The 27,611-nt window shown below is 44.0% G+C and overlaps 1 protein-coding gene across 7 annotated transcripts in view; it reads left to right on the forward strand.

Annotated features, from left to right (window-relative positions):
- Positions 1–27,611, forward strand: part of MECOM (MDS1 and EVI1 complex locus) — a 354,166-nt gene that overhangs the window by 309,851 nt on the left and 16,704 nt on the right. For 2 of the 7 annotated variants that reach the window (XM_076341393.1, XM_076341397.1), the window contains 7 exons: positions 6,285–6,387; positions 8,626–8,842; positions 12,073–12,220; positions 13,277–13,433; positions 19,529–20,891; positions 22,932–23,019; positions 25,975–26,001. In XM_076341393.1, coding sequence (XP_076197508.1) covers positions 6,285–6,387; positions 8,626–8,842; positions 12,073–12,220; positions 13,277–13,433; positions 19,529–20,891; positions 22,932–23,019; positions 25,975–26,001 — 2,103 coding nt within the window. The remainder of the gene's footprint in view (positions 1–6,284; positions 6,388–8,625; positions 8,843–12,072; positions 12,221–13,276; positions 13,434–19,528; positions 20,892–22,931; positions 23,020–25,974; positions 26,002–27,611) is intronic. The other 5 variants (XM_076341394.1, XM_076341398.1, XM_076341395.1 and 2 more) reach the window with 5 other exon arrangements.

Consider the following 27,611-nt stretch of genomic DNA (forward strand, 5'->3'; position numbering starts at 1 on the left):
AAGGAGCTCATTGGCAGTGATTTTCCACTTACTGCAGTTAGAGCTGAGGCTGTGGGTGAAACTCCTGCCCGGTCTTTCTGTCCGCCTGTGTTATCTGGAGCTTAATGCACTGGTGGTGTTACCAATCTCAGCGTTGGCCTGTCCTGACGTGACCTAAAAGAAATTGTTTAGAACCAAAACTGGCAACTAGCTGTTGCCATTTCTGCAAAGCGATACGCTTTTTATTGACAATTCATGTTTAGTAAAAGCGGTAAGGCACGTCATCTTTAAGCAAAAATGCCTTTTTTTGTGATGAGAGCTGTCAAATCATACTCGTATGCTTGCCAGAAGGAGTACAGAGGATTATAGATGTCCACAGAGCCAGGACAAGGCTGCAACTCACTTGACACTTCATGTGGTTCATGAATGAAGGTGGGATGTTAGAAGACAACTGCATGGTGAGGTCACCTCAGGAGAATGGGTGGACACACAGAAGTTGTGGTCTGGTGTTGGTGGTCAGTGACCCCCAAGCAGGAGATCTTGCAGGGCTGGAGCAGCTCGGCTGAATGTGGCAGCCCCTCACCCGGACCCAGGGCTTTCACAGAGGCTAAAATTGACCTACGATGGAAGAAGACATGAGTATCACTGGGGAGGTGGCCTGCAGCCCCCGAGATGCCGAAGAGGGTGCACTATGGAGGGACATCCTGCAGCTCCCTCCTCGCTTCGGGGGAGCAGGAGGCACCTTTTACCTCAGAAGGTGGACAAATGGGGATTCCTGGTGCCATTTCAGAAGAGCATCCTTGCTCCAGCCCCTCCTGCTTGATCCGCTTTAGCAGTTTCAGGGCATTTTGGAAATGAGGAAGGAAAGGGTTCGCAGTCCTGGTGCTGAGGTGCTGTGGTGCTCCCCCACCATCTCAGCAGGGTGAAGGGGAAGGTCCTCTCCTCCCCGCCGGGCTCCCACTCATGCCCCCACAGCCGCTCGCATGCAGGCACTTGCTGAGTTTCGCCTGTGGATTTTTGCTGAAGTTTTCTTTGGGCCCGATACAGCGCTTGGGAGGGACTCCTCTACGTTAGCCCTTGAAAAAACTCCAGTTCATTTCAATTTATCATTTGCCTGAGATGGCAAGAAGAACCTGGCTCGGGTTTCATCATACAGTTCTCCAGCTGCAGAAGTTGTTCATCACAGGAGCTAAAATTGAAGCTTTGCCGTTTGGACCTTTTTCTTTTTTTCCCCTCAAATGCTTAATTACGGCTCGTTGTGAGGTTATGTATCCATTCGTCCTTCTCATTTTTCTGGCGGGCATAAATCCTGATTTTGTTCGAGCTCCTTGAACATAACGCTTATTATTAGTTTTGGACGTTTAATTTGTTTTGCTTTTCAGGCAAGTTCCACTCTTGCTCCAAAGCAGTGCAGAGGCGAATGCCAGTTGGCAGTGTGCATGCCACCTCTCCGGGCGCTCACTTTCCTGCCCTAGCTTGGGGCACGCTCCCCTCCAGCGCACTGCAGCCCCCAAAAGTGGCCGGGAGCCAGGGCCGATGCCTTGCTCGGGTTACATGTACCCATGGCATGTGGCGGAGGCTGGGAGCCTGTCAGGCGCTGGATGTCAGTGCAGGAGCAGCAGCACAGGGCTCTACGGGCGCTGGTGGGCTTCAGCAGGCTTTCGCCAGGGTGTGCTACACCTTTGGGTCTTCTGTTCCTTGCCATCATTCCATCCAGAGTGGGTCCTTCGCTCGGTCTTCCCACTTGCACCAGTGTGGTGCAGGACAAAGTCACTCAGTGCCTTTCCCTGTGGTGCTAGCTGTAAGTTCAATACATTGCTTGGGGGGTTAAAGTATGAACAGCACCGACTCTGAGCAGCATCTCTCACCTGCCCTAAAATCTGAATTTCCCAGACAGCACTGGGGCATGTGCAATGTTTTCCAAAGCTCTCATATACATAGGAATAAAGAGTTTAGTTAGATGCAACGGAATACAACTCTGCTTCAGGGCTGAGCATGACAGATGCTTGCGGAGCAGCTGGTGCCTTTGCTCACAAGCAGCGGCTAACTGTCACTTTTTCCTCCCAAACCGGCATCCTTTGGTTAAACCTTTCCAGGGGCTGGAGGGCACGCTGGACGGGAGCAGAGGGAGGGTTCAGGCAGAGCGGTGCGGGTCTCGCCAGGACAGGCGAGATGGCCGGGGCACTTCAAAGCGCGTGGGCGGCAGCGGCCAAGCACGCGGCCCCGGCCCGAGCTCGCGGGGAGTGCGTTTTCGCTATTATTTCAATTATTACAACTTCCTGAATAGGTTGAAGGTCGTTCATAATTCACGCTTCTGTCATCTTTACACATGCCAAATGCAGTCTATTAAGCATAAATAAAATTTCAAGTGCCTGACCAGGAAAAGTAAACTGGGATTCATAACAATGAGGCCTTATTCATCCTTTTAAAAGTAAATTGTGTGTGTTCCTTTTTTTTTCCCCCTCCCCTTTCCCTTTATGGCTTTGCAGTTTGGGAGCTTTTATTTCTGCTCAGTAGCATAAATATATGACCTGCGGCGTAGGCAGGCACAGAGGACTGATGAGTTAGGCCTCCCCCAACTTCTCCCCACCTCAGAGCCCCTGAACTTTGAAAGTGTTTCCAGATCTGGATCCGATTTTGCTCTTCCTATATAAACTGCAGTCACACACCGCTGATCCCAGGGCATGTGAAATGCGCATCTGGACTTTGCTTTTATTTTTTTTTCTCCCCCTCCTGATCGTTCCTCTACTGTGCAGCAGCTCTTCCTACACTTCTCGAGGCAGACTGGTGCACTCTTGCGCGTTGTGAGCACAGGTTAACCCGAGAAGGTCAGGTAACGAAATGGGCTTGGTAGGCTGAAGAAGTGGTAGTCAGAAAATTAAAACCTTTCATTAATTACAGTAGAGTCAGGACTGTGTCCAAGAAATCTTCAAGCTTTGCAATTGAAAAGTCCATTTATTCTACATTAGTGTTTCCTAATACAAAAAATATTGCCTGCAGTAGAGGTTGCTGTTGTTGGAAAACAAGGGCAGCCAGGAGGGGACCTGCAGGGCTGGGGAGTAATTTATGAGCTTTCCCATCTGGGGGCTTGCAGGACCCCCATGCTGTCTGCCCTCAGTAGGCTGCTGCTGCCTAAAAACTTGGGCAGTGTGGTTCATTTCCGCAGTTAGCTTCTCACTTTTTCTCAGAGAGGATACCTCCAGGAGGTTTTAGGTGGAAAGAGTGAGAAAAAAGCCTTTTAAGTGAAGTAATAAGGACAGCTATTAAAATCAGATTAAATTACCTGCGCGATCATTTTGGTTTAAAGTTCAATATGTTTTGTTTTAGATCCTCATTGGAACACAGTCTAGTATATAAACTGTTAGTGCAGGTGGGATTTTTTTGTACATACAGAAATTTAAAAAACTATTTTTAATAATAAAGTTAGTATTTTAATAGTAGTAGTAGTAATAATAATAATAATAATAATAATAATAATAATAATAATAATAATGTCAAAATGCCAGAGCTGGAAATCTGTCACTTGGACCTTGTTTTGGAGGGCGTTAGTTCCGAGACACAAAATAAAGAAACATCACTCAACCTAAAACATGGAGTTTTTCTGGGTACTCCGTCTCATCTCCCCGCTGAGGTACAGAGAGGCTGGTCAGATAGTTTCTGATGGGTAGCTTAATCATCTTTGATATTTTCAAATACCAAAGCAGATAGGACAATTGGCTGCAGAGCTTACACCCTGGTTAGGGATTTATCCCACAGCTGGGGGAAAGATCATACCGGGGCTTCCCAAAGAGAAGTGATGCACCTCAGCACAGTGCTTCCTGAACAAGACCCTCTTTATGCCTGTGTACGGTCCATGTGTCCTCGCTTTGTGATGAGAGGTGAAAAGGTCTATCAAAATACTTTTGATGGGACAGCATGAGCAGAGGAGGAAAAATACTGGAGGAGGCTTCGCTGTGGTTTTTGTTCACTTCTTGGTGTGGATGCACCACTGACCTCAGAAGAACAGCTGAGTTTACCCGACCATGGCACAAAACCCGGGAGCACCGAGGCAAGTCCTGGGCAGAGCTGTCCTGGGCAGAGCAGGAGCTTTGGCATGGTCTCTCTGAGATGGTGGAGGTCCCACCTGGCCGCTCTGAGATGGTGGAGGTCCCACCTGGCCGCTCCCACCCCAAGTGGGAGGTGGGTGCTGTTGCAGCAGGGAGGTCTGCAGAAGTCTCTCTGGTCAGTGTGCAATGCCACACACATATTGTTTCCACTCAAAGCAAGACAGCAACGAGGCTTATCTTCCACAGATCGGACTGCAGCTTCCCTTTCAGATGTGTGGATGCCATTATACTTCTGGAAGAAAAAAGCCAGTTTTCTATACGTTTATCTTAATAAATGGAAAAACAAGCATTGCTTAAAGCAAATATTCACTGGATGTGGCGCTGACATCAGATTTATTTGCAGGAGTTAAAAGCTGGCTTCACTTAAATGTTTTTCGGCCTTTGATCAAATGAGTTGCATTACCCCAGCCGCATCCCCAGCACACTGAAGTCTATGCAGCAGCCCTGCATCCTTCGGCACCCATGGCAGCATTGGCTCCAGAGGGGATTGTGGTACCAGGCATTCACCTGGCTGCATGAGGAGACAGGCACGAGACCCTGCCACGGCTCTCTTGGCCCCTTGTGCCCTCCAAAATACTTGGAGAAGTTCGAAATCCCCTTGGCAAGGGGTAAAAATGGCAAGCCCAAGCAGACTCAGCCAACGGTTTGACCAGGATGGCGTAGAAGAGAAGGGAGGTGCAGCCTGGGCAGATCAGGCTGCCCATAAACTCCTTCTCCTGGCTTTTATGGGGAAAATTGGTCCTAAGCAGGGGGTTGTGGCAGGGTGCCTTGTGCCTGATGTGTTTTCCCAGCGTTTCTGGCACCTGGAGAGGGGCGAGCACTGGGATGATGGGACGAGCTGGCCCCGGCAGCCTTCACCACTGCTCCCCTGCATGCCTCCTCCAGAGCAGTTTTTGGGACAAGGTGAAAAAGAGAGAAAACAAATCCGAGGAAATGTATCTTATTTAGTTATTTTTAGGTATTTAGCGCATATCTGTGGGCAAAGGCTGCTTGTGCAGAAAGAAACGATTAGACTATACGGCCACCTCCTGGAGGACATCGGTATGTGCTCGGCTGCTGGGGCCACCTGATGGGTGACGGTTCCTGTGCAACCAGGCAAGGAAAATACCCACGCATCTCTAGATACCTGTACCTACCTTGCGACAAACGCATCTGTTTGACTTTAAACAGTGGAGGTGATTTTCTGCCTTTCTCCCAATGCACTGAAATGAGTATTGAGAGTTAAGAGTTTGAGAGCGAAACCTTTAAAAATACATTAGTCCGAGAAAATGCAAAGGCATCATTTTTTAGCGTAGGAAATGTAGCTGTCATGTGTTTTTGTTTAACAAGGCCTGAGGAAGTTACTAATATTTATTTGAGCTGCTTCGTGGAGCTTTTTAGTGCTCTTCACATTTCCTGCTGAGACAGAAAGCAGCCAGATGGATTTTGGGAATTTCCTTTCAGCAGAGCCTTGCGGTGCCGGCATGCGCTTGCTCTGGGTGCACAGACCCAAGGGAGCGTGGTCCCTTCGCCCCCCCACAGCCTCCTGCTTCCCTGACGGGCTCCTTCCCAGAGCCCGGAGCCTGATGTCACCTGTACAGGGGGTCCAGGTGCCACCAGCTGGGGTCACTACCAGCAGCTTTGGCTGCTCACGGTGTTCCTTCATCCAGGACTGATTTTTCCTTTGATTCCCGTTTGAAGCTAAGGAATAACCAGGCGCGCTGCTTTGTACAAGCCTCTCACCTCACAGCTTTCTGGACTGCGTAGATGATTGAAATGGGGGGTTGGATGCCTATGGTTTAATCAGCAACATCTTCTCAGATCTGCTTTAGTACCTTTTCCCAGTGCAACAGGAGTTATCTCCCTTACATGGATCACTCAGGGATGCGTTTTATGGCTACTTTGTACATGGGTTTGGTATAACTAAGCATGCAAATTGCTGGTGATATTTGCAGTCATCACAGCTCATTTTGCAGCAGAGGCTGTTGAAAGCAATCGTCCTTTTTATCCTCACAGCCCAAAGCACCAATGGCTTTGGGGCTGGAAGGAGCAGACCTGCCATAGTCGAAGTCGGCACCTCTCCAGCAAACAGCAGCCAGCACCCACGCCGGGGCAGGGTCTGGCCATGCGGTTTTGATCCTGTAATACTCACTGGCAGTGGTTTATGCCTTTTTGCCTGTTGTGGTAGTCACGTTGCTTTCTCTTTTTTTTTTTTTTCAGATATTCTACAGAGTGGTAGCAGATATTGAACCAGGAGAGGAGCTCTTACTGTTCATGAAGAGTGAAGGTTATTCACATGAAACAATGGCTCCGGACATTCACGGTTAGCCACTTCTTACTGTCTAATCTAATAGAAAGTATCATTGAAATTAAGCAAAAAATTAGGGAGATTTCTCCTCTGTTGGAATCCTTTTGAAATCTGGGATGGCTTCACTGCAGCCAGGGAGGAGAGCTGGACCACGGTTGTATTTGTTTATCTTCTGCCCTCCTGTTTCTCTGAAAGCTGTTCAGTGAATAAACTAGTCTAATATTATCACAACTCCTTCAGTCCCTCTGAAGAGTGAGTCTGCTCTCAAAAGCGATGCCAACGCTGGCATTGGGGGTTCTCTGTTTATTTTCTTCATCACTCCATCACTCCAACCTGGTCCAACCAGGAGTGCAGCTTCATTCAGTGTTGCATTTGAATGCAACTGAATGTCGCTTCATTTGATGTTGCATTTTCTATCTGCTAATCTGGCAAGCTCTAGTTTGCACAGTCAATATTTCTCAGCATTGCATCCCTGCAACTCCTAATGTCATTCAGGTGTTACCTTCACTTACTCGAACCTCCCTGGCAGAAACAGAGGTCTGCAGATGTAACTGAGGGCAGTAGTAAGGCTTCAAGATTGAAACTTGATCATTTTGTGGGTATTGCAAAAGGAGAAAAAGAGTCCATGTCCTTATCTCTAGGCTGTGCTGCTCCTGCAGGACCTGTATGGACCCTGATTATAGGTTATTTTTTGTCACTTAGCCAAACAACTGTTATTCTGTCATCTTGAAAAGAGAAAATCTCAGGTTGTTAATGTTGCTGTCACTTGTGAGAACATTTGAGCCATTCTTCCTCCTCGTGCTCATTTGTTACTCATCTGACGCACAGATTCTGGTTCTGAAACTCCTGGGCTGTTGCTCAGATTTGTCCCCCACCTCCAAAAGCTCCTTTTGCTCTGCTGCCCGTTGGGCAGTGGGTTATACAGCCACAGCAGGACTAGGTGTAGGACATCTGCTTGATGCCCATAGGGTTGCAGTTTATGCCAATGTGGACATTTTACAAATTCTCAAGGATTCAGGGACTGTACACAGGGGTTTTCCCATGGCTGTGCTTTTTTGTAACTGCCTGTACATTTAGAGCAGTATCTTTTGTTCTCTGAAGAAAAAGGTGGGGATTATTCATTCATTGTAATTTGGTTTTGTGTTTGGGGTTTTTTTTTCCATAGTGGTAACTTTGTTTAGTTATTGCTAAAGATGTCCCCCTTTTCAAGCATAGTGTTTTCCATGCCTAGTCCCTATGGTCAAGTAGCTATTGTATAAATGACACCAGACACTGACTCTGCAGTCACGTGCAGGAATATGTCCCACAGGACTAATTTAGAAGCAGACTGAGCCAAAGTATTGCTCGTGGACAGCAGACAACAGAGCCCTGTGATGCTTTCTCTGGATCAACTCAACTGTCAGGTAGCAACCAACTACATACATTTGAGATTTCAGCCAGACTCCTCAGTGCCTTTCTGACTCAGAGCCCCTGGCCATTTATATCTGCAGGGCAGGTAACACTGGAACCAAACCAGGGCGTCTGGCTCCTCATGTGGACCATCAGTAGAAAATCCAGCAGAATAAAATATCATGGGATGCTCTTCTCCAAGTTTGCTTTTTGGGATTTTCTTCAGCTAATCTATTCTTTTGCAGGAATTACTAATTAATGGAATGCAATATTCACTCCAAAGTGACATTTCAGTGATCTTCTACACTCATTTTCAGTTGAGGCTGATTTTATGGAATTTAAAGCAAGGCCCCCTGTGTTCTTTACCCCAAATTCATGTGTCTCTGGCTGACTTTGAACAGAGTTGGGTGCTGCAAAAGAACTCTAATGGAAACGAAGAGACTTTTAAAAACTCTATAAACACCCTCTTGGCTATTTTAGATGCTGATGTTCCTGTCTAAGTCAGTCTCCTTCGTTCAGAAAGGCAGAGACTGGTAGCCTCCACTGGATATCCACCTTAGACCTTGTATATCCCCATTTAGGATAGTATATAAACACATTGACTTTTGTCCTAAACCAGTGTTAGGGATCCCTATTGGATGTCACCCAGGAAATTAACAGGTAGTATTGCACTGTCATATATTGTAGAATTAAAGCATTATTATAAAGCATTCTAAGGCATCCTTGTTTCTTTTGAGGTTCTTCCCTTTTTCACTGAATAGCCATTTATTTAACCACGCCGTCATCGAGCTCCTGGTGGGATGGTAGTTAAAAATGACTGAAAACTGATATGGTCTCCCTGTGCCCAACCCCTTTGTCTTCCAGAGGAGCGCCAGTATCGCTGCGAGGACTGTGACCAGCTCTTTGAGTCCAAGGCTGAGCTTGTAGACCACCAGAAGTTCCCCTGCAGCACACCTCACTCTGCGTTCTCCATGGTGGAGGAGGACTTCCAGAAAAAGCTTGAGAATGAGAATGACCTTCAGGACGTGCATGAAATCCAGGAGTGTAAAGAGTGTGATCAGGTCTTCCCAGACTTACAAAGGTAGGAGTAGATTCTTAAAACGTGATTGAATGAGGCAAATTCTGTAATGGCTTCAGTCAGATCATGCAGGGCATCAGCCAGGGCAGAATCTGATACCTTCATCTTCTATACGAACCAAAGATGAAGATGAATAAGACTTCTGTGCTGGTTGGTGTTTTATGGCATAGAAAGCAATGGAGTCTCAATAAATCAGAAACTTGGTCCTTGTACTGAAGTCCTTAGTTGGGACCTTAAATTAATAACTGGATCTTCTGATAATCAGATCTTTAGCTGGCATGAATTGGGCTGGTTGCAGTGAAATCAGAGGAGTGTTTATAGTTCAGATCAACTAAGGTCTGGGCTCCTTATTTTTAGGTAGAAATAACTTATAACATCTCCGAGTGGTGTTCACTGATGTCACCAATTTTATCTTTGCAAACAAGCCATGCTAGTTAGAGGCAGGTTCTAGATGTTAATATATATATGTCTATAGGTTAATATGTATTTATAGCTGTACTGTCTTGAAACACTGGGGTTCATCTTTTTCTTATATATATCTGTCTGTTTAAACAGATACACCCATGTACATATGTACCTGAAATATGCATAGAATGTAAATAGAAAGTACGACTTCTATATGCTGAAGATCATTTACATGTTTCCTGTCACTATAGTTTTTGTGGCTACTTAAAATACTATATTGCGGTGCAGATTACAGCAAATTTTGCAAATTATTGAAAAATATTGAGAGTACACAGGAGCTTCTGCAGCACATCACTCGCAGATTCACATCTTAATGCTTTCAGGACTGGGGGAAGGTTCACCTCAGTCAGCATTTGATAGTAATGCTGAGATATCTCAATAGCAAAATCCCGGTCCAGATCCTCCACTGGATGAGGCAGTGCATTTCTTAGGAAGCTGGTTTATAGCAGCAGCAGAACTGAGCCAGTATCTTTGTTTTCAGCCAGAGTCTGTAGCACAGCTCCCACACTCCCACAATGTCTTCTTTCCTCTCCATGTTGTGTGGGCACAACCTCAGTGACTATTAACTGCCCTTTTAGGGACAGCAGTATATTTATTTGCATTGCTTAATAATTATATGCCCCTTAAATATTAACTTGTCAATTTAGAGTATTTTGTGGGTTCATATTTTTCACAGAAATCTTTACTAGTCCATGATTCAGGATGTTGTCATGTCTGCCAGAGGTTAGCACGGATTTGTGCACGCCCAGGGCTAGCCCCTTTGGACAACTGCTCCTGGATGCTTCAAGTGCTGGTTCTGCAAGACAGAGCCCTCTCTCCCAAAACACAGACGCTCCTTAGCTCCTCTTGACGGAGTGGAGGTGGCTCGGCATTATGCAGGGGGTCTCAGATCAGTGTATCATATGACCCGATCTTTACGCTTCCGCAAAATTAATGACACCAAAATTAAAACATGATGTGCCAAACATTGCTCCCCGCATACTAGGTCAACCCCGCTGAGTGGGAATTTGTGCAGGCACAAGGTCTTACTCACTGGCTGATGTTGAGCAGTATGCGGCTCCGCATGTCTAATTTTCAATCTGAGTGATTGATTCGAAAGGGCTGATGTAGGTAGATCAAGTCAAAAGGGTTGCAGCAGTGTGGGTGAGGCAGGAGTCTGGACTGTAACATTTTTCCACGTTGTGAGTTATTCAGTGTTAAAGTTCTTTTCTTCTTGCGAACCAGAGGACGATATCTAACATATGGGAATCATTGAGGAAATGTAAATTTAGCTTAAAATATTAAATATTGAAGAGAAAGGGCAAAAAACAAAGAACGAGTCATCATAAATAGATGGGCAGTACTGTGAGAAAGAGTGAAAAATGAGAGAGAATGCAGTCATTCTCCAAACTCTTGAATTATTGAAAGGCTAATACACCACAAAGACAGTTCACAGCAAAAAAGTATCAAAGTGTGCTATATCCAGATTATATAAAACAAAAGGCCCAAACGAGCCATGCTTGAGGGTGTGTGTAATTAAATGGAGAAAGAGCTGAGCAGGGGGATGGAGATCTGGGGGACCAGGACTGCCCAGTGCTGATGGCAGATCACGTAGCCACGGCAGGGATCTGGGAGCTGGTGCCAGAGCTGGGGACAAGAGTTTCTCTAGGTCTTACGGCAAATTTGTTTACCAGTGCCTGATGGAGAGTCAATTGTTATAGAAGCATTAGGAGGGGAAGCCAGAATTATTTTTTTCCCCCGAAGGAAGGAGACTGAGAGGGGTAGAAGTAAAGAGCATCCGCAGGGTGAAAGCATCCCCATCACCTGTGGCTGAGAATGGAGGTTGCTATTTGGGCTGCACAACCCAAACGAGACTGTAAACCCAGCAGGTTTTGTCCACTGATTCAGCAGAGATCAGTGGGAGCTTCACATGAGGAAAGATTGATCCGGTTTGGCATCCCAGGCTAAAAATCATAGTTTCTAATGGATTTTCTGTGAATCCACTCTTACATTATGTAGTGATCTTTCCTCAAGCAATAGTGTGAGTTACAACTTTGTATGTGACCAAGCAATACAGGTGTTTAAAAATACATATTTGCTACAAATGAATAATAAAACAGGAATTCAGAAAATTCAGAGATGAAAATGGATTCAAAGATGTGCAACAGAAATTAGGTGGAGACTGAATACCCTACTAGTAGACTGAATAAACTACTAAGAAATGAATGAATAAACAGCTATGCAATTGGATAAAGTTAATAATAATCAAGTATCACTTCAGTCATAGTGTACCGTATTTAGAGGCTTCTTATGTTCATCCTGTCCTACTCCAGTGCAGTTATTCCTCATTTATTCCTGCTGTAAGAAAATTTGACTCCCATCAAAGGAGTGGAGTTAAGTCAGGTGGTGGGATCCAAGGTGTGTTTAGAGGGAAAGTCATAAGGTAGAAGTAATTCAGACTGCAGGGGAGAATTACCAGAGTGAATTACTGAGAGGTATATGAAATAATCTCCTTAGGGAGCGATGGCAGCAGCATCTCCTGGAGCATTTGCAAGTGGCTTGGCAAAACATGAGAGGATGTGTTATTCTGGTAGGGAGGAGGATGTTCTCCCTCCCAGCTGGGGTGAGCCTGGTACTCAAAGGACTTGGGTCTGTCAGGATTGGGCCTTTGGCGCTTTTTTTTTTTTTTTGCTGTAATTGTGTGCTCTGCTGTCTCCTCTTCCTACAAACTGCTGATAAACCCATGTGTGTGCATGGGACCTCACTAAGCCCTATTCCTGTTTCCACAGCCTGGAGAAGCACATGCTGTCGCACAGCGAGGAGAGGGAGTACAAGTGTGACCAGTGCCCCAAAGCTTTTAACTGGAAGTCAAACTTGATACGTCACCAAATGTCGCACGACAGTGGGAAGCACTATGAGTGTGAAAACTGTGCCAAGGTACAGTGAATTTGTAGGCTGCCTGGTGCTTCTCGTGCCACTGGATGCACGAGAGCATGGAAGTGGGGATGCCCAGGGCTGGGATGCAGGAGGGTGTAAGGCTTCTGCCGTGCTCCAGACAGTTTCTCAAGGGTTTACACTTCTACTTTATAAATATGTTACTTTTCTGCCCCCTTTGATTTGGAAATGGCTGTGGGGTCTGAACTGAGCACTGATGCAGGATGCTGAGAATCCCTGAGCTCAGGGCTTGGCACCTTGTGAGGACTGGTGGGGTGTAAGAGGACCACTGAGGGGCAATAAACCCCAGGGAAATGCAGGGTGGATGGGTTCCCTAGGCTGTGTGCCAGCTGTTGGGACCAGAAACTTCAGGACATTACTGCAATATAAATCAAAACAAGAAATAGCGATGGGCCCCAGCTGCACTAAGTGAGCGCAACTATCTCACCTCTAGAGCATCTCTATCACTTCCCAGCACCGTGCTTGCTGTGTAGATTATTTATATAGGATGTGGTGCTCTGCATTGCTTTTTATCAGATCCCCAAAGCTTGGGCCTTTTGTATGAGGACTTTCTCATTTTTAAGTAGATTTGCTGCAATAATGGGAATTTTATATTGAGCTGACACTCATAAAACACAACCAAGCCCTGAGTGCTAGGACTGCGTGCAGGATTTCTTACTGTCAGGCACTCAGTTGTTGCTATAAAGTATTTCTATTGCAGTAATGCTTAGAAGTTTCAAGCAGCCGCATTTTGACTCATTTTCTGTGAAGTCCTTGACCTCAAAAGCACGATTTCTAATGTCAGGGTCAAATGCATCTGCTGCAGCAGCTGCAAAAGGGTTAACAGATCCGCCAAATACTTGGCTGATCCTGGGAAACTGAGGCCCCGTCCTGCAGGCACAGCTCCCACTGATGCCCATTAGTGAGGCTGCAATGCAGCCACAGTTTTTAATCTTAAATACTCCCAAATAGCTCCAAGGTTTGAATTTTAAAAGACTCTTGTAATAACTGGCTTCTTCCGCAGTTAAGTTTCTTGGTTAATCAGTACTCATTTCCTAGCAGGTTTTCACGGACCCCAGCAACCTTCAGAGGCATATTCGTTCCCAGCATGTTGGGGCTCGTGCTCACGCTTGTCCAGAGTGTGGCAAAACCTTTGCCACTTCTTCAGGCCTCAAACAGCATAAACACATCCACAGCAGTGTCAAACCTTTTATATGTAAGTCTTCAACTAAACGTCTTTGGCTAAGTGTTACTTCTTTTGTCGAAAAGCAGCGTAATCTGGAAGCAGGAGGTTGTGTTGTGCTCCCTTTGAATTTCCTGCTGGCTGCACGGGGGCTGTGAGTTATTAAATGAGTACTGGGTAATTCGTAGTCCAATGGAAAGCACTATTTTCATCTGATTTTCCTTTTCAGGCAGACACTGTATGCTGTATAAATGTACCTGTTGTCCCTGGGATATTTTTCCACACACAGATGCAAAGAGCAAGTGGGGAGTGGGATGTAGCGAGAAGGAGCCGTACCAGGCTCGGTGGCTGCAGCCTCATTGCTTTGCACCACGCTAAGCTGACTGCTCTCCTTCCTGCTCCTCTGCACGAGCAGCAGCCCCCCAGTGCTGTGCCCTGTGCTGGATCTGGCCCTGCTGTGCAGGGCAGCATTAGTGCTGGCACAGGGGAGTAGGTGGCAGTGCCAGGGTGGGCAGGGGAGGGTGGCAGCGGCTGCCACCACGGTCGGGACACGCTGGGAATTAGGCAAAGCCAGCAGTACCTGGAAGGCTGCTTTGCTTTAGAAGTTAATTTTGGGCCAAAGAGCCTCCACAGCAGATGCCATGACTTTTGCTGGAGTTGGAAAATAAACCTTAAAAGCAGTGTATTTCAGTCAGAGGAGCTTGCCCTCCTTGAGGCTTCTTTGCATGCCCCGAATTTAAGTGTTGAGTTGAGCTCTCAGATCTTTGCCAACAGCTGCTCCAGCAGTAAAACTTGCCTTGTATGTGGGCCTGACGCTGTACCGGGCTATAAATCAGATCCTCAAAGTCTCACAGGTTCTGTTTACTGCTGAGCCAGTTCCTGCTAGGAGATGGGGAAGCTGGGTGCACGGGAATGTTGCAGGTTGCTTTCTCTCCCTTTCACCAGGGAAGTAGAGGCAGAAAATATTTAAGGACATTGTTCTTGCTAGCACTAATCTCCACCACAGTCTTTTCAGACACCTGCTATGGCTTAAATGTCACCTTGTGACCACCTCCCCTACTTGTCCGCTAAACTTCTTAATCTTTTGCTGCTCTCAACAGTAATTTACCAAAATATCAACACCACACCCAGACAAAGCAGTGGCCGCATGCTAAGATAATTCCTCAAGGGGAGGAGTATTGGTTTGAAAGACTAATTTGTGCGAAGTCTGTATATCTGCCATTGGGTTAGATAATACTTTTGGTTTGGGCTTCTTCAATGAGAAAATGTATAACTAGATCCAATAATAAATATCACTGATAATTTTCAAACCTGATTACGGGTTAAGTAATTACACTTAAAGATTATAATTATTAGAAAACAGTAACTTCTGGCCAGGTAAGGGAGTCTTCAGATGGTCCTGTTGCAATGCCCTACATAAAAGTCTGTAAGTGGCACCTGTCTTAAATGAAATAATCTCTCAAATGCTCTTTGTTACTATTTATTCTGATAAATCAAAACAGCAACTGGTATTCTTCATATGTACAGTGTGAGGGATGAAAACCCATTGAGCAACCTATGAATAACAGCCATGTAATTGCAGAATAAAAGGGTTTGGAGACCACATGTTCAGTAGGCTTTGCTGAGCAATGGGAGGGAGGTAGGGTCACCTAAAGGAGATATCTGTTTTCCACCAGAAGGCCACACACCATGATTTACTCGTACCAGTCTGTTTATGGCAACTGTCTCTTATTACAGTACACCGCCCAAGCTTGAGTGAAAACTCACCAACGCTAAGGTAATTACTCACTGCCTTCACAAAGTCTCCAGCCTCTCCAAATAGAAACCACATGCCATAATAGACTGAACATATTCAAAATAGTACTTACAGTAATTTTTTTAATAAGCAGAAAATATGCAAACTTAACTGCTGGCTAATTAGGGGTCCAGAGACAATCCCGGTATAGAGTGAGCGTAGACATGAGATGAATTTTTGCAATTTGGGAGCCAGATTGGGAGTTTGTGTTAAATCTGGGGTCTGTAGAGCAATAAAAGCTGCAAGGAGGGAAGCTTCCCTTACAAGTCAGTTGCTTAAAAGTATGGCGCTAAGATTTAAAGGGTATAATAAGGTGTAATAGGAGAAATCAAACTCGGCTTCTGTTGCTTTGATACATGGAAGCAATTAAAGTTGATAACCGTCCCCCATCTAGTAAAGTTTAAACAAAGTTTTACTTGGAAATAGAAGTCATGTGATGAAAAAGAGGTAGATCTTACAACACAAACTTATCTGAGGAGTCCTGGCTCCTGGGAGTATCCACAGAGGTCGAGGTGGTGCAATCGATTTACACCGAGTCTCCTCCAAAATCAGCGGGGCATTGGGTGTGCTCTTCATTGATGCCATGTTACACACAGGCTTCAGGTGATGGTCCCCAAGAGTAAGACTGCTCTGGGGAGTAAGAGCTTCAGACCTGGCCCCAAAACTTCTTTGCCAGCCTTGAAAGCCCATGGATTTAATAGACTGCCTGTTAAATGCAAGAGGCACCTGGAGCAAGCAGCACCTCATTAAATAGTTTTAAATAACTTTTATGCTCAAAAAGGTAAAGTCCTCAGTACAACTGTTAATTGTTTGATTGAGATTATAATAATAAATATTTACATATTTTAATGGTATTGCCGTTATTGGTTTGGTTTAGTTTTAAAACTGAGATAAAATATATTTAGTCAAATGATTAATTTGCATCTTCCTTAATAGTTTGTAAGGATATCTCTCAATTGTAAGTGTGTATTTTTTGCTTTTTTCTGGAGTAGAATATTTCTCGGTCCTGTTGACTTCTGAATATATTAATGGAGAATAATAATTTAATAATGTATCGATGTTCTTTAAGGGAGAACTTCCCAAACTTTAGGAAGACCAAATCTGTGCCAGTACACCCCTTCTCACCTGCTTACCACTCTAGCCTACCTGAGTGAAGTGTTATATTTAATACAGTCATGTGAATAAGAAGCAGGCCCTCAACAATACCTGGTAGAAGATCAAAAGTTCACAAAGCATGATTTGTTTTTAATTATACATTAGCCTAGCCTTGCAAATGTATGCATTGGAGATTTTTTTCCTGGAAAAATATATATGGTCTGCTGCTCTGCTGCTATATGTTAGGCATAACTCTATCAGCGTTGATAAGAGTTATCCTGCTTTACACAAGGAGAGGAGTTGGCCCGTAATATCCAAGATGAAGCTTGTGCAAACCTATGGATATGTCACTTGAGTTGTACCATTTTGGTCAGTTTAATTTTGGTTTCTGTGATCCACCTGATGGGAGCAGGGGGAGCTTTTTGTGTAAGACCTCAACAGTGAAGCTAAGAGGTCTGATTCTGTGCTGTGAAGTATGGAGGTGACTTTCTTTTGTGGGAGCGGAAACCTTATGCCTTTGATTAGGCTAAAAATAGGACAAAAGAGCAGAAAAATCAGAGCTTCATACTGCAACAAAAAACAACAAATATTTCTATATGAAATAAAAAATAGTTCTATGTTAAATAGGCAAATAAAACATTTTCAAAAAAAAGAAGCAGAAAGTACTTATCAAGAGAAAATCAAGCATTTTCAAGGAACTAGAATAATTTCTTTTCTCCTTTTCTTTTCTTTTCTTTTCTTTTCTTTTCTTTTCTTTTCTTTTCTTTTCTTTTCTTTTCTTTTCTTTTCTTTTCTTTTCTTTTCTTTTCTTTTCTTTTCTTTTCTTTTCTTTTCTTTTCTTTTCTTTCTTCTCTTCCCTTTTCTCTTCTCTCTTCTCTTCTCTTCTCTTCTCTTCTCTTCTCTTCTCTTCTCTTCTCTTCTCTTCTCTTCTCTTCTCTTCTCTTCTCTTCTCTTCTCTTCTCTTCTCTTCTCTTCTCTTCTCTTCTCTTCTCTTTTCTCTTTCTTTTCTCTTCCTTTCTCTTCCTTTCTCTTCTCTCTCTTCTCTTTACTATTTTTTCTCTTCCTTCTTGTCTCTTATTTCTCTTTCCTTTCTTTTCCATCTTTTTTCTTCTTTTTTTTTCATTTTATTTTTTGTTTTCTCTCTTTTCTTTCTTGTCTTTCCTTGTGAATGAATATTTCCAGCAGGAACAGTAACTGATACACAGCAACAAACATTCTTCCTGAATTACCGCATTGCAAATTTCCTGTGTGTGGGCCCAATTCTGCACTCTTTACCCCACAAATTGTCCCGGGAATGTCAACGGGACGTGAACAGGGAAAACGGGTGGATCAGGCAGGATCAGGCCCTTGAACAATAGCAGCGTTGTTGCTGAGATATGAAGCAGCCTGCTGAAGAGGTAAACAGTTAAGAGATGACAACAAGTGGTCAAGTTTCTCAAGGGCAGAGATTTAGAGGAGCAGGAAGGTTAGCGCGGGCCCCGGTGCGAGTGGAAGTTAGAGGACGTGATTGCAGTTCATGGGAACCAAGAGTGCAGGATGGGATACATTCAATTCAGTTTCCTTTGCAGGCTTAAAATAGAGCCATTGTAAATTATGTCAGTCTGTCTCAAATCATGAAAATGATTGTTAAAAAGGCCTCAGAATACACAATGTGTATTGTTGTGTGGCTTTGATGTGTGAAAGATGAGAGCTTATGATATAACAGAAATTAAATAAAAATAAAGCAGCCATATGCTTTTTCCTGGCTGGAAAAAAAAAAGGATTTATTACAGAGGGATAACACTGCTTACCGATAATACTGCTGCCTTGTTTTTCAACAAGGCTGGAGCTGATACAGTTAGAAGCAAGGTAGTGCAGAGGTACGGACAAATTTTAGCGTATTGAAGAGCACAAGATATAGCACAACCTTGGGACTTGCTCAATGCCCCTGCTCATCCAAAGGATGACAAAAGGGGACATAAAAAGGCACTGAGGAGCCTAGCATTATCCTCTTTGAAACCACATTTTAACTTATGGACCTATAATTTGGTTGCTGCCCCAATTGGGTCCCTAAGGTTTGTAACAGCCATAAAATCAGGGACATGCAAAATCCCATTTGCTTCAACGACATGATTTACACTTCATAGTGCCTTGCTCTGCACCACCGGGACCACTTTCAGCCTCCTGCTACTGAAAATAGTTGCTGGAAGCCGTGATCCAATGTGCCAGGTGTCGCAGGCTAGATCAGGCCCATGAGCTCAAGGTAGATCTCCTCCCCTCCATGGTTTTGGGCTTTCTCCATGTGCTTCTTTTGTGAGGCTGGAGCTATTCTCCTCCCAGAGGAGTTTGAAAGGAAATCCATCGAGCTGTTTTGAGCATCGGACATGCAAATAAATACAGTTGCATTCTTAAAGGAAATTGTTGTTGAAATATAGTGTATTTTTTCATGTGCAAGAGACAAATAAGCAATATTAAGACTAGTAAAGTTATTAAGACGTGGCGTTTAGAGTTACAGCATCCCAGACACCTGTAGGGACACTATGCATTACACGAATAGAAATGCTTTGGACATATGAGAGTACTAGACTGAGGTTACTCAGGCTCTATCCTGGACTTTCATGAGATTAAATTCTTAATTGTAAGTGGAAAAAAATGTTGTTTGTTAATAAGGTTATGCACTCAGAAATACCTGGTTGTCTCCTCCTTCACCTCGTTCATATCCTTGTGGTCTTGCAGACTGAAAGCTCTGTGAGGCAGCTCTATCTATCTCCTGTCTGGTCCTGCAAATATTTATTTTAATGACTAACTTTCCACATGTGAATAGTGACATAAATGGATGTCATTTGAAGACATGAGTGCTCGCTCGCGCAGGAGCACTGTGGGTTCGTACAGTGTTACAGCACCGAGCCGCGGCTCTTCGCGGGGCTCTGGGTGTTAATGCAATACGGAATAATGGTACCAGATCTGCGACACTGTGCAATACAAAGAGCAAACAAGGAAACTTTGTCTTTTAGTGGTTTCAGACTTTTTTTGGTTTGTTGGAGCGGGTTTTGGTGCTGTCTTTAGACATTTGTCTGCTTGGATGCCTTGTTTTGGAAGAGTACAATAGCTTTTTGTACATTTGTGCACCCAGACTTCTCCTTACGACTTCCTAATTGACATTTGGCGGGTAAAAAAAGTGGTGGTGTTTGCAAAATTTTGAGGGTGGGGGCAATTACCATAAAGCCTGAGATGTGTTGTTGTTGTTGTTTACATACAGGTGAGGTCTGCCATAAATCCTATACTCAGTTTTCAAACCTTTGTCGTCATAAGCGCATGCATGCTGATTGCAGAACCCAAATCAAGTGCAAAGACTGTGGACAAATGTTCAGCACTACGTCTTCCTTAAATAAACACAGGAGATTTTGTGAGGGCAAGAACCATTTTGCAGCAGGAGGATTTTTTGGCCAAGGCATTTCACTTCCTGGAACCCCAGCTATGGATAAAACGTCCATGGTTAATATGAATCATGCAAATCCGGGCCTTGCTGACTATTTTGGAGCCAATAGGCATCCTGCTGGTCTTACCTTTCCAACAGCTCCTGGATTTTCTTTTAGCTTCCCTGGTCTGTTTCCTTCAGGCTTGTACCACAGGCCACCTTTGCTACCTACTAGTTCTCCTGTTAAAGGACTACCGAGCACAGATCAGACAAACAAAAGTCAAAGTCCCCTCATGACAAATCCTCAGATACTGCCAGCCACCCAGGATATTTTGAAGGCACTAAATAAGCAACCATCAGTAGGGGAGAATAAGCCAGTGGAGCTTCAACCAGAGAGGTCCTCTGAAGAGAGGCCGCATGAGAAACTCAGTGACCAGTCAGAGAGTAGTGACCTTGACCTTGACGATGTCAGTACCCCCAGTGGCAGTGACCTGGAAACCACCTCGGGCTCTGATCTGGAAAGTGACATTGAAAGTGAGAAAGAGAAATTTAAAGAAAATGGTAAAATGTTCAAAGACAAAGTAAGCTCTCTGCAGAGCCTGGCTTCAATAAATAATAAGAAAGACCACAGCAATCATTCCATTTTCTCACCATCCTTAGAGGAGCAGACTGCGGTGTCAGGAGCGGTGAATGATTCTATAAAGGCTATTGCTTCTATTGCTGAAAAGTACTTTGGTTCAACAGGACTTGTGGGGCTGCAAGACAAAAAAGTTGGAGCCTTACCTTACCCTTCCATGTTTCCCCTCCCATTTTTTCCAGCATTCTCTCAATCAATGTATCCATTTCCTGATAGAGACTTGAGACCGTTACCCTTGAAAGTGGAGCCCCAATCACCCAGTGAAATAAAGAAGATCCCAAAGGGAAGCTCTGAGTCTCCCTTTGACCTCACCATAAAGCGTAAGGAGGAGAAGCCACTTACTCCCATAACCTCAAAGCCAGCAGCCCCCTCTGCGGCAAGCCAGGACCAGCCTCTAGATCTCAGCATGGGCAGCAGAAGTCGAGCCAGCGGCACAAAACAAGCCGAGCCTCGGAAAAACCACGTCTTTGGAGAAAAGAAAGGAGGCGACCTTGAGCAAAGGAAAGCTTCGGAGTCCTCCTTGCAGCACGCCAGGCCCACCCCGTTCTTTATGGATCCCATTTACAGGTAACGGACTATCTGCTGCCTTTCGGCATCCTTTGGTACAGGCAGTTAGGTCTGCCAGGGCCACCTGCCCGCAGATGCAGGACAACCCTATTCCCATCCCACCATCCCTGGAGGCATCATGCCACCACCGGGGCATGGGGCGGCCCAGGCTCAGGCTGACCTGCGCACACCGCCTCAAATCTGAGCTGCTCAGAGCAAACCCCGGGTCCGGTAATGCTGCAGTTAGCAAGTCTTCATGACTGCCCTCATTGCAGTGAGTCATTAGTTTAACCTGCACAGCTTGATGTGCAGAAGTTGAATATATTCTCTTACCCAGAAACGAATTGGCATCAGTATCGAATATTTGTATATTTACTGTGTATTTGACATCACTTGTTTGCCTCAAATTCCTTTTCTTCCAAAATGCTGCCCACTCGCCTTTACTGCCCTCTACCTCTGCCTTCCCCTGGAAATTAGAGAGCATCTGACCAGGGTGCCAGTTGTACACCACCTTTTTAGTTCCTCCTGAATTAAGTAGGAGTATCTCATAAGCACAACAAAGAAGCAAATTTGTCCTAGGGTGTATAAAAAGTATGGAAATTGAGAGTGATTTCTGCCTTTTTTTGCACTGATTTGAGCAATGGGTTGATTTATCTGTGCATTTCATTAATATAATTGAAAGCGCAGCGTCCTTGTGTGTACAAAGCCTAACCAGTGGGCTAGTTAATCCAGTCTACCTTATGAAATCAGTGGGAGCCTTGTCGTTGGCTTCGACGTGTGCACAAGCAGACACTGTTAGTGAGCTGAGGTTTTAAAATCCAGTGGTAAAATCCTGACCCCTCGGTGTTTCCCAGTAGTGCCGAGATGGATCTCACCGGGATCTGGATTTCACGTGCGTCCTGTGTATGTCAGCCCCTCTTTGCCCTTCGCCTTTCTGCTCGTATATTTGTAACCAGCCAAAGTCATGCATCTAAAAATACAGAGAGATAATAATAATAATATAGAGAAATACTAGCCATAAAAATATTTGTCTGTAATATAAATGACTGATTTATAGCCTATTGTAAAAAAAAAAGTTACTGCCATGTAAATGTTGTTAATTTATTACTTTATCTGAAAAAGAAATGCTATGGGCAAAGTTTTTGTAGAATGCTCTCGCATAAGACAACAGGTATGCATTATGAAGAAACAGGATATGATGCTATTTACTGAGATGGTTTTGTTCGTGCCAGATTGGTATCTGTATTAGACCATAGGTTTTCTTTGCGTCATATTCATTTTAAATGCCTGAAGCAGTGGAAATAATGATCCGTGTTTTATGGTCCTGCATTACAAACTAATGAAATCTGTACAAATTCTGGCAGCATAGCATGAGGCCAGTTGTTACTGAGCCTTCCTTTGCCGTGAGTTGCATTTACATATGGACAACAGGATCTGTCCCTTAAACCGTACACATCAGTAACAGAAAAAGCAAAAACCTAAAATTTCCACACTGCTTCTGAATTATCCATGCTGCGTTTCGCTGCCTAAATGCTCACGAGTTGATCGCAGTCTTTGTTGCTGGCATATCGGATTCAGTGCGTTCCTACAAGCCCGCCTTTCTCGCCCTGCTTGTGCATGGCCATGCACAAGGAGAGGTTTCCAGGATGGTGGCTGCGATGTCTTGCACGAGCAGATGAGAAGGGACCCACTGCTCAAGGCTCCTGTTGCCTCGAATTCCTCTCCTCCAAGTGGAGACCACACTCAGTTGCCTTATTTCTTCATAAAAGTGCTCGGTAGTTAGTCATTGGTTCCTGTTATAATTATTGCCGGTCTTTTGAAATGGGGTTATTTCCTATGTAAATGGTATAATCTCCCTTTAATGGCAATTCACAGCTCCCGCCCGCAGTCATGAGTTGTATGCGGGAATCGAGAGTTGACTGTACTTCCTTATCTTTTACCATTATCTCTGAGAAACAAACTACTTGATGTATAATTGACTATTTTAAACATGAGTAGCTGTATATTTATTAATATCTGAGACCGATTCATCACAAGCAAATCTAATTTTAACATTTACAGAGTAGAGAAAAGAAAGTTAACTGACCCACTGGAAGCTTTAAAAGAGAAATACTTGAGACCTTCCCCGGGATTCTTGTTTCATCCACAAGTAAGTATTTTGGGAATTTTGATGTTGTAAACAAGCCTGTTGATGCTTCAAAGCAGGTGCAGAGAAATGAATGCAGTCTTAGTCATTTTTGGATTTCCTAAAACACACAGTTTTTGCTGCACCATTGTGGAAAAGCGTAAGCATTGTTCTGAGCTTCTTGATGTTTTGCAGATGAAACAACATGTTTTGATTATAGAGGAAACCGGATTCAAACTACATGTATGTTTTAGAACCGTGTTCCTCCAAAACTGTAGTGTAGCTACCAACACTTGCAGCTACCTGTGTCATCTTCAGCACTCTCCCGTGCTCTGGGCCGTTGCAGTGGAGTCAGTATTGACTACAAGGAGACGATGTAGATTCAAAGTCGGGCCAGCAAACCTGAGCATCCCAGCTGTCAATATTTAAGGACTCCCAGAAAAGAGATAAAACCTTCCACCCAATGCTTTCAAGTCTCCATGCAAGTGCTCCATCTCTTTTAGGTAGCCGTTGTGGGCTATAGCATGTACAATGACTTTGTAGGATCCCTGCTCCTCTATGCCTGAAGACATGCTGTATGAGAGGGCTGCTGTCTTGTTCATAGGCCATAATCCTGCTGCTTATTTGCTGAATAACAAAAATTTAGGAGGATCTCCCTAAAATGGTGTAACAACCGCAATGTGTATGTAGTATAGAAAGAGGACCTGTATGCAAACTACACGTTGCTTTTCTTCAACCGCACTACACCTTCATTTTGTCTTCCTTCTTCTTGCTTAAGGAGATTTTGCTAAAAAATTGGGTTAAACCTTATGCCTGAAATAAAATCCTCTGTAGTATTTGCAAATTTGAACCCCTTGCTGACTACAGGCTGTTTCATCCTAATAATGACACCGCATACGGGTCTTGTATTTTAAGCACACAACCAGGAGCTGCTGTCTCTGGTTCAGCTTCCTCTGATTCCTGGGCAAACCATGCCAATAATCTGCTACAATTTGGTTGTGTTTTTTTAGAATGAAGGCAACAGTTGTTATGTCCTAAGTTGTATGGAGTGTATTCTGAAATGTGGGACTTCTGGAGAGCTGGGAAGAGCAGCTGATGGCGTATATATTTGCAGATGCACAAACATAATGCTATTGCATGGGTGGAGAGTGCAGAAAAACACGCCATTCCAGTTTCAATGCCTGTAGGAAGTGAAGGGTTTATTAAGAATTAAAATTATCGAGAATTTATGTAAAGAATTTAATAGCAGCTCAGCACCTCTTGCCGAGTTACCTTATTTGCCCAAAATAAAGTTATTTGCACAAAATAAACTTGTTTGCAAAGCAACAAGTAAAAATTCCCATTTCATAGCGGATAGTACTAATGCACAAATACGCAAACAGGAGCTCAATCCTTTCTGTGTCCCTGGTGTAAAACCAGGCGGGTTCCTCTCCATCAAATGAGTGATTCTGTTAGAGCAGCTAAGGGGCTGTAAAGTAATAGTAAATTATTTCAATAAGGGCATTTTACATACTGTATCGATGGAAGAAACAATATTACTTTGCTTAGTGCTAGCTAGCTTTTCAGAAGGTGTAAATCTATGTTGTTTAGTGAAGTTGGATCAAGGGGCTCTGAAGGTTTTGCTGCAGGTTGGTCTGATGATGGTGGTAGGTAGCATGGTTGGCAGGTGGGAAAGGAGGCTGTTTGGGTAAAATGCACCATTAGGAGTTTGTCTGTGGTGGGCAGAGAAGGAGTTGAATACTCTTCTACGTAGCGTTGTATGACTCTGAGTTACCTGGGCAACTGGAGGAGGGTTAATGGGAGTTAGGCGAGGATGCCGTAGGCATGCAGGTGAAGTGGAGGCATTGGGCGTTTTGCCATTAGCGGGCAGGATGTCGGGATTTCACCCCTCATGTTTTTTCACAGAGAGTTGGTTCAATCTGTTGTTGGTGTCCAAGGAAGGTCTCAGTGTGGTCACCAGGTCCATCAGTGTGAGCAGGAGGTGTCAGATGCCACCTCCCTACTGCAGTGCCAGCCGAGATGGGGCAGAGCCAGCACCCTCTGGCAGGAGGGAGGAGTTGTGCACCCACATTGCTGAACACATGCACGGGAGTGCACAAATATGCCTGTCATACCTTTTTGCCCATTCCTCCACATTTCTCATTGTGCAATAGAAAACAAAATCCATGGTAAAGACTGGCTTTCGTTTTATCGCTTACCTAGCTGCTAGGGGTAACGTCTTTAACTTGGTGTGAGATGGATGGATGCAAAGGTCATGAGTGTAACATGTACTCTTAATACATTGTAAAAAAAATCTAAACCACCATCACATGTTCTGTCAAAAGAGTAAATGCCAAAATCTGCTTTCTTGCTGACTTTAATAGAAAGGAGTCTCCTGTTTGCAACGGCAGAACTTGGCTCGGTATTTATAGAGGAATGGGGAACGGCTTGCAGAAAAGCTGTTTTTCCTTTATAGTCCTGTTCACCCCTGTAAAAGTACAGGTGTGGATTGCACCATGAGTTTTCATTTTCTGCTGGCAGGATTTATCTATGTAAAATATGAACAGAATTATTGTTTGTGTCCTACAAATTCGTGTTTCTGTAGGTGAATTTATTTCTGAAACTTGCCATCTGATGAAGCAAGAATTTATTTTTTTTAACTGGATAATATGACAGCTAACAGATGGATCTTTAAAATATGTTTCTGAAGTAGAGATTAAAGACATAAACCATGCAGTTGTTACCCTGTCCCTGCCTGGGCAAAATTCGTCCCAGTGGTAGTGGCCCGAAAGCTATGAAAATTAGATCATTTGATGGTATTTCACAATAATTTGCCATTACAAGGATTGCATTTTTAGGGAGGGAATACCCCGATGCAACAATCATTCAGAATAACATCTTAATTAATATCTTTAAATAAAATCTTAATTAGTAGATTAATTGCAATGAGAGTTCCAACGCAGGAATAATGTGTTGTTTTTGTTTCAATTTTGCTCCCAGTTCCAATTGCCTGATCAAAGAATTTGGGTAAGTTCATTGCTTATATTTTTGATTTAATCATCGTGAAATAAATTGCATAAGAAAAATATAATATGAAAGATAACTTACCACTCAATTATGGAGCATGCCACACTTTCCTACAGAGTGTTGTAGCTGTAATGGATAAATATCCTCTTATGTCAAATTGGCTTTATTTTTACCTACCTAATCTTGCCAGTTTTATCTGGTGAAGGCAATGGGAGCTTTACCTGAGTGAGGGTTTCAGAATGCAGTTTTTGTTTATATTTAACTGACGTAGTTCCAAGCCATTTCCTTCAGAGATTGCAGTGAAATTTTTAGGCTGATATCTTGTTAGATTGCAATAATTGTAAATATTTAATCTGCATTCAAGATATTAAAATACAAAGCCCCAGAGGACTTCACGTTTCTATCTCGCATTGACTTCAGTGGGAGTTAGCCGCTTTAATAGCTTTGAAATTTTGAGCTTAATTGCTCATTGCTGTACTTAGAACACAAATAAAACACCCATTTATTTGCTGTGTTTGGGTCAGATTTGTCCTGTGTGTATACTTACATCGTCCCCCTTATGCGAACAGGAATTGTGCTTTTAGTACTATGGGATAAATTTGAGCTTGCTCTTCTATTTTTATAAAACATTATTTTCAATATGTCTAAATTGTTCATGAAAAAAAAGAGCCACAGCAACTGCTTTTGCAGATGCAACTCAAATAACACCGTGTTTTGCTCTTGCATTGCTGGCTCCTCAGCTGCAGCACTGAACCCATAAATACTTGTCCCAGATTTTTCCCAACCTTTGGGCTTCGGAGGGGAGAGCTGGAGCCAGCCGGCTGCAGCTCAGGTCCTGACTCACTCTCGCTCATCACTCACAGTGAGATGTGGACTAATTTCACAAGACGAAGCCAGAATTTCATAAAATGAGATCTGAGATCTTCATGTACTCTTTTGCACGTGCGTCTCTGTATGGGGCTAGTGCAGGAGCCCTCAAAGGTGCTGCCCCTGCAGATTGGCACTTAGCCCTGCTGTCTTCTGCGTGCCATCCATGGCACACTTCAAAAGCAGTGATGGACCTTTGCTTTGAGTACACGTGGCTTTTAATTCTATTTTCTTCCTGTAAAGCGATGGTTTATGCAGCTGCAAGAGATGCGCTAGGATCCTGAGATGAAAGGAACTAAGCAGGCACTGAAGGACTCCTGTGAGCACCCATAGACGCTGAATGAGCTCAACAGATAGGTAGGGTTAGATGCCAGACTTGGAGAGCACAAGAGGTGGTTCCCAAACATTTTCTTTGCAATAGAGGGAATTCAGTGTAGCACATGAAGGGGCCGTGGTAGGACTTGTGATTTGGCCCAGGCACCCTGAATCCTCTGCTCTCAGAAAAGTGGCTCTGTTTGGGCATATTTGGGAAGTTGGAAAACACAGTGCAGTCTATTTCTTCTGTCTGCTTTCCTTGATATTGGCTTGGTCCTCAAATTTCCATCATCCTGCTTTTTTTTGTGAGCATGTGTCTCCTGGCCATGCTAGTACTTTGAGCAACTGCAGCAGAAATAGGTATGTAAAACATAAAGTGTCTAGAGCAGGATGCTGATTCACGGGTGAATCTTCATCTTGAGACATTT

Source organism: Aptenodytes patagonicus, chromosome 6, assembly GCF_965638725.1.
Source record: "Aptenodytes patagonicus chromosome 6, bAptPat1.pri.cur, whole genome shotgun sequence".
NCBI lineage: Eukaryota > Metazoa > Chordata > Aves > Sphenisciformes > Spheniscidae > Aptenodytes > Aptenodytes patagonicus.